This window comes from Cryptomeria japonica, chromosome 6 (assembly GCF_030272615.1).
Source record: "Cryptomeria japonica chromosome 6, Sugi_1.0, whole genome shotgun sequence".
Classification (NCBI taxonomy): domain Eukaryota; kingdom Viridiplantae; phylum Streptophyta; class Pinopsida; order Cupressales; family Cupressaceae; genus Cryptomeria; species Cryptomeria japonica.
The window spans coordinates 393,754,628-393,770,156 of NC_081410.1; the positions used below are offsets into that span (position 1 = coordinate 393,754,628).

At 39.1% G+C, this 15,529-nt stretch overlaps 1 protein-coding gene across 1 annotated transcript in view; it reads left to right on the top strand.

The window, feature by feature from the left end:
* LOC131038306 (vacuolar sorting protein 18) overlaps positions 1–15,529 on the top strand; it is a 394,486-nt gene that overhangs the window by 173,818 nt on the left and 205,139 nt on the right. The window contains exons 11-12 of the mRNA XM_057970666.2: positions 12,418–12,537; positions 12,810–12,866. Of these exons, the coding sequence (XP_057826649.1) occupies positions 12,418–12,537; positions 12,810–12,866 (177 nt within the window). The remainder of the gene's footprint in view (positions 1–12,417; positions 12,538–12,809; positions 12,867–15,529) is intronic.

The following is a 15,529-nucleotide window of genomic DNA, read 5'->3' on the forward strand; positions in this document are numbered from 1 at the left end:
GAGTCACGTTTTTATGAAAAAATGTGGCATTCATTACACATTCAATGCACCATTAAATGGTGCGAACCTGCTCTTACCCTCCACGCCTTAGGAAGAAAGGCCAAAACGATTTAGGAGTGTGGGCAACATTGAAGATTTAACCGCTCAAATCGTGGCATTCATGAGGCACGTTAAAAAAAAAACGCAGTTGCTGTTTCTTAGGGTAAAAACCAGCGGATTTGTCTTTGAAATGGCATGATAGATGTCAAAAAATGCAAGAAGATAGGATGCAAACTCAAAACGCCCCCATCATCCAACGATTCATCCACGAATTTCGCCTTGAAAAAGTCCAAAATCGCTTCATTCTTGCATTTCGGGTTTTGAAAAATGAATGACAAGTTCGATTTTCTTCAAAAGGAAGCAAATCGGGTTTTAAACATAAAATGACAAGTTCGATTTTCTCCTTTTTCCTTTTCATGCTCAAAATCGGGTTTTAAATATAAAACAACAAGTTTAAAAATTCACTTTTTCACTCATTAAGCCAAAATCGGGTTTTTTTGGACAAATGACAAGTTTAAAAATTGTCAAAAATGAACTTTATGTTAAAATCGGGTTTTAAAAGACAAACTGCAAGTTTAAAAATACTTGTAAGGGGGAAATAAAATCCCTACAACAAGTATTAAACACTTGCACACATGTAATGGGGATTTAAAATCCCTATTACATGTAAAACCCATTAAAGTAGGGGTTTTTTGGACAAACTGCAAGTTTACTTGCAGTTGAGCTAAAAAACCCCTATTTTAACTAAAAATGACCAAAAAACAACAAAAAGATAAAAACATTAAATGGGAAACTTAAAATAAATTACAAGTGACATATTTGAAATAAAAAATGCACATGTAAGTGATCAAAAATTCCCCTACAAAGACCACAACAATGAATATCATTAAAACTTGCATTTTGAAGAAAATTCTCCACCTGCAGTCTGGGTTTTAAAACCCGAAATTGAAGGAAAGACATAGCAAACGAACCCAGAATTTGACGAAATTCGAAACGTAGTTCGAGGATGGACTGAGGATTAAGCCAGTCCAAGGATTAGTCGAAATTTTGCCTCGGGAAGCGTGCCATAGAGTAAATTTTTTCATTTTTTCACAAAAATTTCATGGTAGTGGTCCTTCATTTTTGGAAACAAAAATGAGGACAACACTTTGCCAAGACTTCTACTATTCAACAGTGTTCCATGGGTGCGTGTCACACCAAAAATAACTCCGTGACCTCAAGATGGGAATGTTTTTGGGATGTGTGGACTCGGGGGAAACTCCCTCCCATAGCATCACTACCTTTGTTGAGGATGCTGCTGGGTTGCTTACTATATGACACACGCCATTACATACTGATTGCAACCTTTAACTTCATGAAAACTAGTTTGCCTCATGGGGCACTTGTAGAGATGTTATATTGCAGATTTTGCCTTGAAGATTTCAATTCACCTCAATTTGTATATCAGTGTCGCACCCCATTGCCACTTTGTCGTCATCCCTCTGTTGTCCCCAAATTTAGGCCCTTGGTTCCCCTGTCCTTGAAACTTGTCTTCACGTACCCACGTTCCCTTGTTAGGAAACTCCACGGAAATATGCTATTTAGTAAGTTTGTGGCTTTTATTAGGAACACATTCTTCACTACATACTTAAATACAAATTTTTGAAAGGCTTGTGTTATAGTTTCTAATGGTACATGCATGGTATAATAATTTGCACAACTTTAACATGTACATTTTGCCCTTTTATAATCTTTTTATGTTTGTGAATTTTTCATTGGTAAAATGAATCTAGCCATCATATAAAAAATTGTATGACAAGCAGGGGTGTCATCCATCTTATAGACCTACAATAGGAATTGACCATATAAGCCTCCAAGCTTAACTAAATGCAGCCTTGGTTTTCACAGGCTCAAGGCCAACAACAATATTCAATGCAAATGCTACTAGGATACCATTTAGTGCAAGATGCTAAGATTTCAATAATTGAAACCAAATCCTCAAGATGCTAAGATTTCAATAATTGAAACCAAATCCTCAACAAAATTATCATAATGGAACTACAATTAAATTTCAAAGTGATTGTCATGGATTATCAACCATTCAACACCCATTAAAAAAATTAAAAATTAAACAAAGATAGTTTGTTAGTTGTGAATGATTTTATTTTGAGCCACACCTGTAGTATCAGTTCTTCTTAGTTATTTTCCTTTTGGTAGGCTTGGTTATCATTTTTTTAAAAGAATATGGCTACAACTACGAAAGGTGGAAAACCTAAGAACCCTTGGTAGAAATATGGGACAAAAGGCCCTAAAAAGAGAATGGTTAGTTGCAACTATTATTCTAAACATATGAGAGAAGGTTTAAATCATTTAAAATATCACCTTGCACAATTTCCTTGCCAAGATGTTATGCCATGAAATAAAGCAACTCTACAGGTTCAAAATGAGGTGTGAGCTCTCCTTTAACATTTGAGCAAGAAAAGGTAGAAAAAAAGAGGACAATAGAGGCAATGGGAGACTCACTCACATTTCACAATTGTATAGGGGCAAATTGTAATGCCCCCTTTTGTAAATGCCCTAGTTTTTGCCCAAAAATCACAATTCCAAGTAAGAAATGAAATAGAGTTTAGAGATATCATTTACCAATTTAAATTGTTTAACAAGATAGATCCTAGTTTTGACCTTGCAATCGTGTTAGATAATCATTGAAAGCATAATCCATAAAATACATCTTTCCTAGTAGGTTTAGGAACATTATTTTAATCATATTATATATCTAATTCATTAATGGAGTTCCACCATAAAGGGTTAGGATAAGGAGACATGAGAGGGTGCACAAAGCGATCCTCTACCCTAGGCCCAAGAGTGGATATACCATCCCTCTTAGCCTTGTGTGGCCTTTCACCATCTCATATGAGGTGGTGTACCTAGTGAGGTGTTCAACTGTTCCCCCTTATCATATCACCTTTATTCACCTTCCTATGATTGGGAATCCTTAACTTAATAATCAACCATTGTTGAAAGCATAATCATTGAAATAGAGTTAGAGATATCATTTACCAATTTAAATTGTTTAACAAGATAGATCCTAGTTTTGACCTTGCAATCGTGTTAGATAATCATTGAAAGCATAATCCATAAAATACATCCTTCCTAGTAGGTTTAGGAACATTATTTTAATCATATTATATATCTAATTCATTAATGGAGTTCCACCATAAAGGGTTTATCACCTTTATTCAGCTTCCTATGATTGGGAATCCTTAACTCAATAATCAACCATTATTGAAAGCATAATCATTGAAATAGAGTTAGAGATATCATTTACCCATTTAAATTGTTTAACAAGATAGATCCTAGTTTTGACCTTGCAATCGTGTTAGATAATCATTGAAAGCATAATCCATAAAATACATCTTTCCTAGTAGGTTTAGGAACATTATTTTAATCATATTATATATCTAATTCATTAATGGAGTTCCACCATAAATGGTTAGGATAATGAGACATGATAGGGTGCTGTTGACGTGGATGAAATCGCACTGCTACAAACTCCATACGGCCAACGCAAAATAGAATAGCCGACTGATTATCCTACTCTCTCTTGAGATAAGGAAGTCTCTAATGCTGTTTTCTAAGTTTGATCAAAGGAGACTACCTCAAGGTTTCTTTTGTCAGGTCTTGACTGCGAGATCTCTCAGTGGCTTGATGTGTTTATGCTGGAAACACAAGGGGGCTTACGTTTGACCGGCAGTTCTATGGATAAGTTCCCCAGAACCTTTTATGATCTTTCCATCAGGTGATATTGGTTAATTTGAAGCTGTTTTAGCAGGACTGCAGATTTTCCGAATAGATAAAAAAAAGGGGGAAAAGAAAGGAAGGATAGGGAGAGAGAGAGACATGAACTGTAAATTCTAACTAAGACAGCAGATTCAATCAAGCAGACAGACACCTCCAGGAAACTAGATTAGGCATCATCAACCATTTAGACACAATGCTTGCATAAACTTAGTGCAATCTTCAAGGGAGAAACCAGATTTTCATATTACCAAATACGATATTAAAATTTCTACATTCATGGTCTATATATTTGATAATCGAACTGAGCATGAAATGGTCCAGATTAACCATGTGGAAAGAAAAGCAATCAACTATTCTCTAATGGTATGGACTATGAAGACTCTATCAGATGCTTGATTAAAGAAGCTGCTATGCAAAATGAATAGACATAACTAAAAGCTTTCAAAATTAAGTGAAGAAGGAGGCCATGCACTCACAAGGAAACTTGAAAATAGTCTTAATCCATTGTATTAATTCCTGCAAATTCCTTCAGAGCTTTCGCAACAATCCAAGAACTTCTTACAAAATGAGGGAAAACCAGTCCCTTAAATAGGCCTCAAAAAAGATGAATGGCCTAGATTAAATCTAAATAAGTGGCCCAGATTCATCCATAAAGCAGTGCTGCCCATACCCATAAATGGGAGGCAAATATCAACAACTACCCCAAAATGGGCAATAACTACCCAAAAAGGGATAATTACAACAATTAGGAACAAATAAAAAAGGGGACACAAAAGTTTTACAATTTGTTGACCAAAAGTCAACTGTCACCTTTTTAGGACAAAAAGTGCATTTTAAGATTTGGAAGGGAAAAAACACATTTGAGAAACTATTTTCTCTATTTCGGTTTCACATTCTTTCTTTAGAAACTGGTCCTCGCCATGCAGGTATTCCCGCCATAAATCACGACCTGCGGCCCGTTCCTTGCGAACGTATTCCTGGAATTTGATACATAACTGGAAGAGGAGATTGAAAGGAGACATGGGAGGGTGGCGAATTTTGTACTGCATGCCCTCGAGATACTGGTCTACGTGCTTTAAACCGTCCTTCCAGCCGGAGCGATTACGCTCGAAGCATAATATGTCTGAATGGAACTGACCAACAAAACTCAAGTCTCCAACGGAATAAGAAACCTTATCTGCTCCCAACCTTTCTTCCCAGTCTGGCCGGATTACACTATCGGATAGGTCATTTATCCATCCTGAAACCATCGATCGGAGGATGGTCTTACCTAGTTCTTGCATGTTCCTCAGAATTACCTCACATGCGTCATTTTCTTTGTCAATAATTTCCTGGGCGTCGTTCTTCATGGTGATGGTCCAGTACCATTCTTTGAGAACACTGATGCTATGGGGATCTAGGATGTCAAACAATGTGGGAATTTGCGCATGTGTCCAGAAAAGAGCTCTCATGAGGGGAAGGGTAGAGGCTGCCACTTTGTGCATGTGAAGGGATTCCCTCTTTAACTCCAACAGCCTGACTAGAGTGAGCTCTCGATGGAAAGCCATTTCTTTCACCTCCCTAAGGATCTGTTCTCCCTTTTTCTTGATGTCCTGCATCCATTCCTTGACGGCCTTTGCGGTATCCCGAATTCCTTCAAATTCAGTCGTGGTCCTTTGTGCCAATGTCATTGGGGGAATATGGGATTCGGAGGGGTTGCGCAATGGCCGCAGGAGCTGATCGATGTATCCCTCGGCTTGTTCAGCACGGGCCCGGTACATATCCTTTTCCGCTGTGATCTCCTCGAGCTGTCTGAGTATGTTCTGCACTGAATCCTTAAATTCTTCCTTTTCCTGCTCTTTTGTAGCTCGTCTGATGGGGACAGTCGTGATGCTATAATCTGCCAGTGTTATTTGATCTGCTGGCTTGTCTATGGGCGGGGTGGCAATATGAAGAGTGCGGTTCCTTTGCTCATCCCTGGTTACTTTAGAATATGCCCTTGGTTTCTTCTTCCCTTTAGTTTTTGCTTGATCCATTCGTGAGAAGATATCCTCTAGATCGATGGGCGCTTTGGTGGCGGCCCTACGCTGAGCTTTGGCAATCAGCCACTCTTGAGGCACTGTCTGGGTCGACGATAGGGTTAAGTTAGCATCCTGTTCTCCTACGCTCTCAACCGGCTGACCACAAATTCGTAGCTGCCCCACCATCGGAGGAGTGAAAGAGGGAGGAAGCTCTTTGCTTGCAGCTGAGTTCTCCCCTATTTCGTTGAACAACTGTCTGACATCCTCTTGTGAAGGTTGCTCCTCAGTTCTCTCGGGCTCATGAATTTCGTCTATCCTTTGTTCTCCTTCGACGGTTGAGTCGTCCTTGGCTGTGTTAAGGAGTAGCAACTCGTGACGACTCTGCTGGGTAGGTTCATGCACTTCGACCCCCTGGGTGGATGGGATTTCTCCTTCTTTTATTTGGTTACCCAGTTTGGTCAACTCGAGGCCTTTTGGCTCGGTGTCTAGTACATTAGGTGCAGGAGGATCACTGGCTTCGAATGCATCGATGTCTCTTTGGGAAGGCGGAGCAGGTACGCAATCCAATTCTATGGCATCGTCAGATGAACTGGGGTCTTTTGAAGATGAAGTGACCTCTGGCCTCTTTATGGGAATCTTCTCCCTTCTTGTTCTTTTGGACGTCCGAGTTCCTCTGCAAGCCTTAGCTTTCTTTCTTTTCTCTGGTTTCTCAGTTGATGTCCCTTCGTCTTCGGAAGACTGAGAGTCAAGACTGCCCATGGACCCCCTCATGGACTAGCCTCTCGATCTGATGATGTAACCACTGATCTGTGTATCTTGCTGGGGCTACCATAACCGCTTTGAAATCTGTGATTGGGTCCTGAGACCAATCAACGCCTGGCAAGTGGTGTCTTACTGCCTCGAATTCTCGGACCTGGAGGCAATTTCCTGAGTCCGTGAGCTGATCTGGGACCTGACGGTATTCAAAGAGTCGCATCTGCTGCACACTCAACCTAGAATATTCCCGTCGCCTGACTTCGTAGTCATCGGAGCAGTTTTTCCAATAGTCTTCAATTGACTCCTTTGCTTTGTATCTTCGACCATAGGCCCTTTTTGCCAGATTATCATGATTGAAGTATTTTCTTGGGAAATGGTCTTGGAGGCCATAAGAGGCCAGCTCTGCAAGGGACTCCTCCGCTAGGGTGGGGGTTCTCAATTGGACATCATGGTTGCCTATGATCATAGGAAATGTGAATCCAGCCTGCTTGCTCTCTCGAAGTAAGATGCCGGCGGGGCGTGATTGCCTTGCCACCTCCATAAGGATTACTTTATCGGTTGGATACCGTGGAAGTCGAAGGGGGGCACCATCGAAGCCAGCTATTCGGATGTAGGAAAACCTTGGGAATTGGATGAACCAGGCTCCGTACCTCTGTACTAAAGTAGTAGCTTGCTCCGAGAGCCTGATGTGCAACCCGCCCTGCATTAGCCTAACCAAGCGCATTGTGAAGGCGTCATTGACGTGTTCATACTGACCAACCGCGTAAGCCGGGCTGTTCTTTTCCCTTTGAGCTATATCTTGGTAGTGCAGCTGCGGGTAGCAATCATAGACTTTCACCTGACCGGGCCCATTCCCGATCTCACCTTTCATTATCAATCCTGGCAGTGGCTGGTTCTTTGCGAACATATAGACCAAGTAGGAGGTCATGGTGAAGTACTTCTTTGCTTCGAGCTCAATCAGCTGAGTGTGGATGTTATCACTTATGATCTGGGCCCAGTCAAACTTAGACTTTCCGGCGAAGACCTGCTTTGTAAAATAGAACATCCACTCTTCAAAGTAGTTGGACTTAGGAAGTCCCATGACTCGGCTGAGTAAGGTGACCATATCCCCATGTTCATTATGAAAATCACTTCTGGGGGTCTTTTTCACAATCCTGGTGTTCGAAGGCCTTTTCTCTTTGAACCATTCTTCGTTAATCAGTGCCCTGCATCGGGCCGGGTTCATATCATATGCCCCTTGTGCTTCGTCTATGGTTGTAGCTGTGGGATTATTTGGAAAGGGGATATCAAATGCATCACCGATAGCCTCAGGGGAGAAGTCGGCGATAGTCATATTTTCCAGAAGCACTAATCTGGACTTTGGTTCGTAATGCCGAGCAACCTCTACTACTAATTCATAGTTCTGGATTGCTAGAGGAAAACCTGCTGCTTGGGTGATGCCACTCTCCACCATCTGCCTAGGCCTGCCATAAGCGTTGGGTGAAAAGACCCGATTCCTGAAGTCTTGAATATCAATATGGCCAAGGTCGGTGTCACCAATGTTGTCCCAGACGCTCTGAACCTTCGACTCCCTTAATCCTCCCCTTTGATACTGGTACTTCATCCTTTCAACCTTATGCGGGATGTCTGATTTGGATGCTCGTGAGGTTTCGGCTGCAGCGGGTGTTTTTGATGATTCCACCACCGATTTAGGCATCTATCTTGCACAGCCGGACGCGGATTACAAGGTGATACAAGAACGGCAATGCGGGTTAGATAACAAAAGAAGTGCTCCAGCAGGCCGGGATTAATTTAGAGTTTAGTCCGAACATGGAGCAATATCATTTTAGCTAACAACTTGATTAACTTAAACCGCAGCATATTCTTGGAGATTTGTGACTACGCATTTATACTTATCACTTTGAACTTTGGATTAACTTTCAACAGAGGCAAAGCATGGAAACTTTCTTGAGTTTGAAAAGAGATGCAATTTCTGGCTAAACCTTGGGAGTGAATTCTAAATTTCGAATGCTTTGAACAACGTTTTATGAAAAAGAGATGCAGACTTCAAGAATTCAAGCATTGTGATCAAATTTCATGCATTTGTCTACTTGATTTAAGCATTTTCAAATGATCATATGCGATAAAGTGTACTTACCTGATGGGAGCGGATGGCGAGAGATTACCCGATCTCGTCGCGTGAAATGAACGGACGATCTTGCAAAGTTCGAATCCCAACGGTTATCCCTTTGATTTAAATTTTCGCGGTTTGGTGGACGAAAGAGAATTTATCAATTTTAAATGGCTTCACCTTTGGCAATCTGAATTTAAATGATTGAGAGGGGTTGATGCAGCGTCTTACCTTCCTATTTTCGGACCTTAAGGAGTTTTTTCAAATTTTGAATTGCATTCTCTCTCCAACTTTGGATTTTTGACGAATTTGGAGGTTTCGAAATTTAAACTTGGTTCTACCCAGCCTGCACGAATTTCGGAGCTTGAACGCTATTTGCAAACTTGGAGATTCTCAACCCGTTGGCGAATTTCGGAAGTCCTTGGGGTTTTAGGCGAGCTGGAGACTTTCGGAGCTTGACGCACTTTTGCGACTCTTCAAAACTTCGGACCTGAGCACCCCTTTTTTTGCATGCTCTTGCAACTTTCAAACTTCGGAGCTGGAACGTGTTTGGCAAACTTCGGCAATTTGGGAAAAACTTTGGAGGACTCGCCGCTTATGTTGGATGCTTTCGAAACCTCGGAGTGTTTGAATGAATCCGCAAGCTTCGCCAAACTCCTAACTATGCCATCCTTCGCGATTTTCGCGACTTCTGTAGTCACGGCGCTCTTTTCGCAAAAAACCTCGGAGGACTTCAAGATTTCGGATGATTTTCGGACCTAATGCCTCTTTCGCGATTTTCGCATCTCGCCTTTCGGAGCTAGGGTTCGAAAATTGGCTTAAGTTCTCTTTGGAGCTTGAAGTGCTTTAAAACATTTCGCGATTTCACTTTAAACTTTGCGTTTTCGGACCTAATGCGTCCCTTTTGAACTTCGCGTTTTTAAAACTTTTTCCCAGGGGTTTGAAAATGGACTTAAGTGATTTCGAGTTGAAACGCGCTTTCTTCTTTTTCGCGTTTTTGGACCTAATGCGTCCCTTTTCAACTTCGCGTTTTTTAAACTTTTTCCCAGGGGTCCGAAAATGGACTTAAGAGATTTTGGAGTTGAAATGCGCTTTCTTCTAATTTTCCACGTTTTCGGACCATGGAGAGCTTTTTTAAACTTTTTAAACTTCGCGTTTCACTTTATCCCAGGGGTTCGAAAATCGGATTAAGTGATTTTGGAGTTGAAACGCGCTTTCTTCTTTTTCGCGTTTTCGGACCTAATGCGTCCCTTTTCAACTTCGCGTTTTTTAAACTTTTTCCCAGGGGTCTGAAAAGAACACTTCGGGTTTTCGGACCTCAAACGCGCTTTTCTAATTTTCCTTTTGATGCCTCTTACCCCAGGGTCCGAATTTGGGGTCTTTCGCGTGATTTACGAGCTTCTATCCGAAGTTTCGGACCTTGAAACACTTTGCCATATTAAGAAGACCTCGGACCATTTGGCATTTTTGGTGAAATCGATGCACTTCCAAATTTCGGAGCAGGGGTCCGAAAATAACATTTCGAGTGATTTTCTGGGTTTGAAGCGCTATTTTTGCGACATTTTAAAAGAACTTTGCATTGCTTTCGAACCAAGTAGGGAGCATCTGTCTTGAAATTTTCGCTCCAGGGCCCGAAACCTGCCCCTTAGACAATTTTGGAAACTTGCACGGAACGTCGGACCTCCTACTAGCTTTGCCAGGTTCCACAAATCTGGATTTGGGAGGCATCAGAATACTAAGGCACTTGGCCGGGCAATTCGATCTTTCATCAGCAGGTGAAAATCATCTCTCGCCCAAACCTTGCAAAGGTCGGGTGACAAACTTTATGTAATCGGCCTCACAACTCTGGCTTGGCGGGGATCCGTCAATTCCTACCATCTTACGCCTATCTAAGGCGATTTTCAAAACTTTGAACAAAGCTCTTGGCGTTTACGCCCGAGAGCTAGACTAGTCAGGAGGACTCATCGGTTCATTACTTCAATGCCAATCAGTGTACGGATCGGTCACGAACTCGCTCGAAGAGACACGAGAAGCTCTGCTCGGAACCTCAGGACAACGATCGAAAGCTCAAAAACAGGAAAGGGGACCTTGTCGGCGACAGGGAGCGTGTGCAACGCACAACAGGTGCACAAAGCAATCCTCTACCCTAGGCCCAAGAGTGGATATACCATCCCTCTTAGCCTCGTGTGGCCTTTCACCATCTCATATGAGGTGGTGTACCTAGTGAGTTGTTCAACTGTTCCCCCTTATCATATCACCTTTATTCACCTTCCTATGATTGGGAATCCTTAACTCAATAATCAACCATGGTGGAAGCTTGTGGGGAAATTACAATAGGGTTTCCAGAGCATCCTTCCCTTCTAAGCCCGAGGGCGGGGCACACCTTGCACCCCCTTGGTCTCATGGAACTATTAGCCACCACCATGAGGTGGTGTGCTTAAAAGAGGACCTCATAATTGTTTCCTCTTCTTGTATTATAGGGTGCCAAAAGCAATCCTATACCCTAGGCCCAAGAGTGGATATCCCATCCCTCTTGGCCTCATGTGGCCTTCCGCCATCTCATATGAGGTCGTGTGCTTAGTGAGGAATCTATAGCAGTTCTTCCTCGTATTCTTGTTGGTGTGGTTTTATGCATGTTCAACACAAAATAAAATACCTAGAGATATCCTATTCTCTCTTGATCTAAATCTTATGCGCTAAATAGTTGAACTGTGTGATCACAAAGACGAATCCAAGGTTTCCAAATGCGATCCACATCTTATTATCATCAATCAGAACTGCATTCTTGTCACCAAACTATAAGAGAACTTGTGCTGATAATCCAGCACAAATGCAAGGAATATGATCATGACATAGACCTGTTGCCTATTCTAATCACTCCTACTTGTTGCTCCTTGCTCACTCCTTGCTGTTACTACTTAGTGCTTATGGTAACTAGTTATAAATTATAAAATTATGCTTTCACATATAATAATGCATGTATTAAAGGACTATCAAATTTATAATGGAGCTCTGATTTATATTTTATCCTATAGCCATCCTAAAATTGAATGTTACATTAATATATCACATGATTGTACTAATAAATTAAAATAAATCATTGGACTATGCAAGCTTATATTTATTTATATGATTGGTAAATCGCCACCTTTTAACAATATTTGTTTATATGATTGGTAAATTGTCACCTTTTAACAATAGTGGGGACTTGCGTTTGGCTAACATTGCTCAACTGAGGAAGACCTTTTTTGTCAAATTCGCTTAGGACTTGCACTCGGGCTTGCTTGTTGAGGTACATAACATGCATAATTGAAAGTAGTACATTGATCAGCATTATTATTATGTATTAGCATCCGAGATTTGAACTCATGACTGTGAAAGCTCTATTGATTTACTGCTTAAGCTTATATCATTTGACATGATTGATATATATTTATATTGTGTAAATACAGCACACCCACACACACACTAAAGCAGAAAAGATGCTTGTTCCCATAATAAGGACTTATGGCAAGTTGGCATGCTGGATATGTGTGACTTGAAAATTCAGCTTTTAGCTTTTACCTTTATACATACATTATCCATTGCCTAACCAGTGAACCTTAATCTTTGGAAATCTTTCCACACTTGCATCTAAAATGGTAACAATAAGTTCATTGCTTCCATTTGGAATTCAGTTTCTTCTTGTTTAATAAAACATTCTAAATTTCTGTTCATTTTGAAAAATTGCAGATATCTGTACATGATGAAGGCCAAGATATGTGGCAAGTTTATTTAGACATGAAGGAATATGCTGCTGCTTTAGAACACTGCAGGAACACATTTCAGAGAGATCAAGTATACTCAGTTCAGGTTATAAAATCACTTTTACAGGCATTGAACTAGTCAGATTTTTGAAATCGCTAATTAATTTCAGAGAATCTATGTTCTCTTTTCAAGTGCAATGGTGTCTTTACAAAATGGTTTTTAATCAATCGGTTTGCTTTTAAGTAGGTTTACATGAAACTTGTTGAATTTTTACTGTAGAATGTTTTTCTTATTGATCCACACTTATGAAGTATGTTTAGTCTTTCTAAATCAAAATAAATCACAGATTTTATAATGTGGTTGTGTGTTCTCTGCAGGCTGAGGCTGCCTTCTCTACTAAGGATTTCATGAGGGCAGCTTTCTTTTATGCAAAGGTGACTTTCTCATATTCCTCATATATGGATTTTGCAGCTTGAGCAAGTGCTGATTACCTACTGACACCAGAGTTAATTATGACTGTTTTTTCTGAAAGATGCAGTATGTGATAAAATCCAAGTTTTCAAAGAAGTAAAGGTTATTAGGAAATCTTGTTTATATAAAATTTTTCTGATTTGAAACTGTAGGTTTAGGAAAATTTTGAACTACTTTATAGTTAATTTTCCATCTTCAAACGAAACAATGCACTGTCAGATGTTTGACAATGTTTTGTCCAATCATCTAGGTGGACAGCGCTCTCTTTAATTGGGTTTATGATTTTGTACATGTACTTCTTCTGCCTCCAAACCCACACTTCATGCATTTGTTTGGAGTTGGGTTGCTTGCTGTATTCTTTCCATCTGCTAGTAATTGGCATGGATACCAAACCAAACTTCACAAGTTCCGTATACGATTCTCAAGGAACATAACTATGAAAGCTTGTTCGAATGTGGAACAAACTAAAATATATAGCCTCAAACTTCATATTTGCATGTTTGCATTGTTAGGACTTGATGTTGCAAACCTTGCAAGTCCTTATAAATGTATTCCATATTTGATGTGTTATAATTTGTGACCCCACATGGAATGGGGCACCACCCATGGAGGAATCTTGAGTTTCTTTCTCTGATGCATTTTGCCACTTGGATTGTATGATATGACATCTGTAAGAGAGCATCTAATATTATTGAAGGATGTGTAAGAGCATCTATGACATTGTAAAATGTGTAGCAGATTCTATGATATGTGTAAATTACATTTCAAGAGCATTGATAGAGAGAGTTAGATAGGAGGCTATGTGCAGCATCTTTGACCACTATTTATAGCACGCATAGGATTTTGTAAGAGGTTTGATAGGATTAAAGAGGAGTGCCCAAGTTTGGTGTGCAAACTATTTGACTCAGAAGTTACATTCTATTATGGGATTAGTTACTCTTGGAGACAGGGTACATGGGTCTAACTTGGTCACTGCTATCATCATCTGAACTTTCTTTTTTGTTTCATTACTCATGATTTTATCTGGTTTGGTACCTGAAAGGAATTGATTGAATTGATCATATATGTAATGTCCCCACTTTGAAATAAAATTCAATAATAAATGGTAATAATAAAATTAAAATATTTAAAATTAAATTAAAATATAAAGTAAAATAATTAAATATAATTAAATATGATTAATTAAAAATTAATTAAGTTAATGAAAAGTCAAAAGAAATGAAAGGAAAGGTTGTGACTCCCTCAACAATGAGATATAAAAGGGAGAAGAGAACCTCATTTGAGAGAGGGAATAATTTGGAAATGAGAAGTGCAGATCTGATTTAAATGATAAGTGCAGATCTGATTATGAGAGGTTGTGTCCCTTTCAAAGGGCAGAAACAATGAAGAGTTACACTCTTTCAAAGGGTGCTAATGGTGAAAGGGTGAATCTCTTGCCAAAGGATATACATGATGGATCAAATCAGATCAGAACTGTTATTAAGTTACAGGCAGTAACATCCTTGTTCTTGGTGGTATGCATGGGGATGTGTTTAATAAGTATGCTTAATATATGAAGTCCAATAATGTTCTTATGCAGAATAAATAGTAATATTAATATGGACTGCAATATGTATCACAGTCATAGTTAATTTCATATATATATTCATAATACATAAGCAATTAGTATACGTATAGTCTAAAACATGTTATTACTATCAGTATTTAAGAAGTGGGGAAGGAGATGTCCCTAAACCCATAAGGGGACATTACAATATACATTGGTTGATTAGTTCTTAAGTCGCAGAGTTAGCCAAATCTCTTCTTACAAATTTGAAATTCAGTGATTTAGATTTTTTTTTTTTGTTAAAAATGCCCTAAAACTTTTACAAAATCCCTGGATGCCCACCATTCAGAGTTTGGATGTTTTCTGGAGTTGTTTGATTGCGGGGGGCATAGGTTCCATCAAACTGAAACAACTTCTGGTTTTTATTTTCGCTGTTACAATCATTGCCATTTTTTTCTTACTCCTGTTTAAAATTTCTGGTTGAGACTATCAACATAACCCAACTACTTCTTTCATATAGATTGCAGAAAACTTTCTTAGCACAGTTCTATAACAAGGTAAATGGCCTTGACAATATGGTTTTGGCCCTATTCATTCAAGCGAGATAGCATGTTTTAATGGGAATATTTATTTTTTATTACATTTATGATTTTTGGCTTTTAGAATTTTTTTTTCTAAATCTTATTTAATTTATTAATTTTAATTGTCTATTGATTACATTTTAATTTAAGGTTTTAATTTAATTTTTAATTTAAAGAATAGAAATAATAGAACTTGTATTTATATTATAAAAATAAAAATAGTAAAAAATAAAGATACATAATTACTCAAACTTAATCATAGTTTTTTTCTTGAAATGCATTAGTTGATGAACTTTTTTCTGCATTTTTATTTTGCTGAATTTAATCATGAACACGTATATTATGACTTGGATTAATTCTAAGCATTTTTACAATAATTCATGCATTATTTCTCTGGCCAATAAAACAAACTTTAACTATACAATATGACAAATACTAAGCCTAACTAGAATAAGATCCTTAGACATTCTAGGAGTTTAGGGAATTGTATAATTTTTGT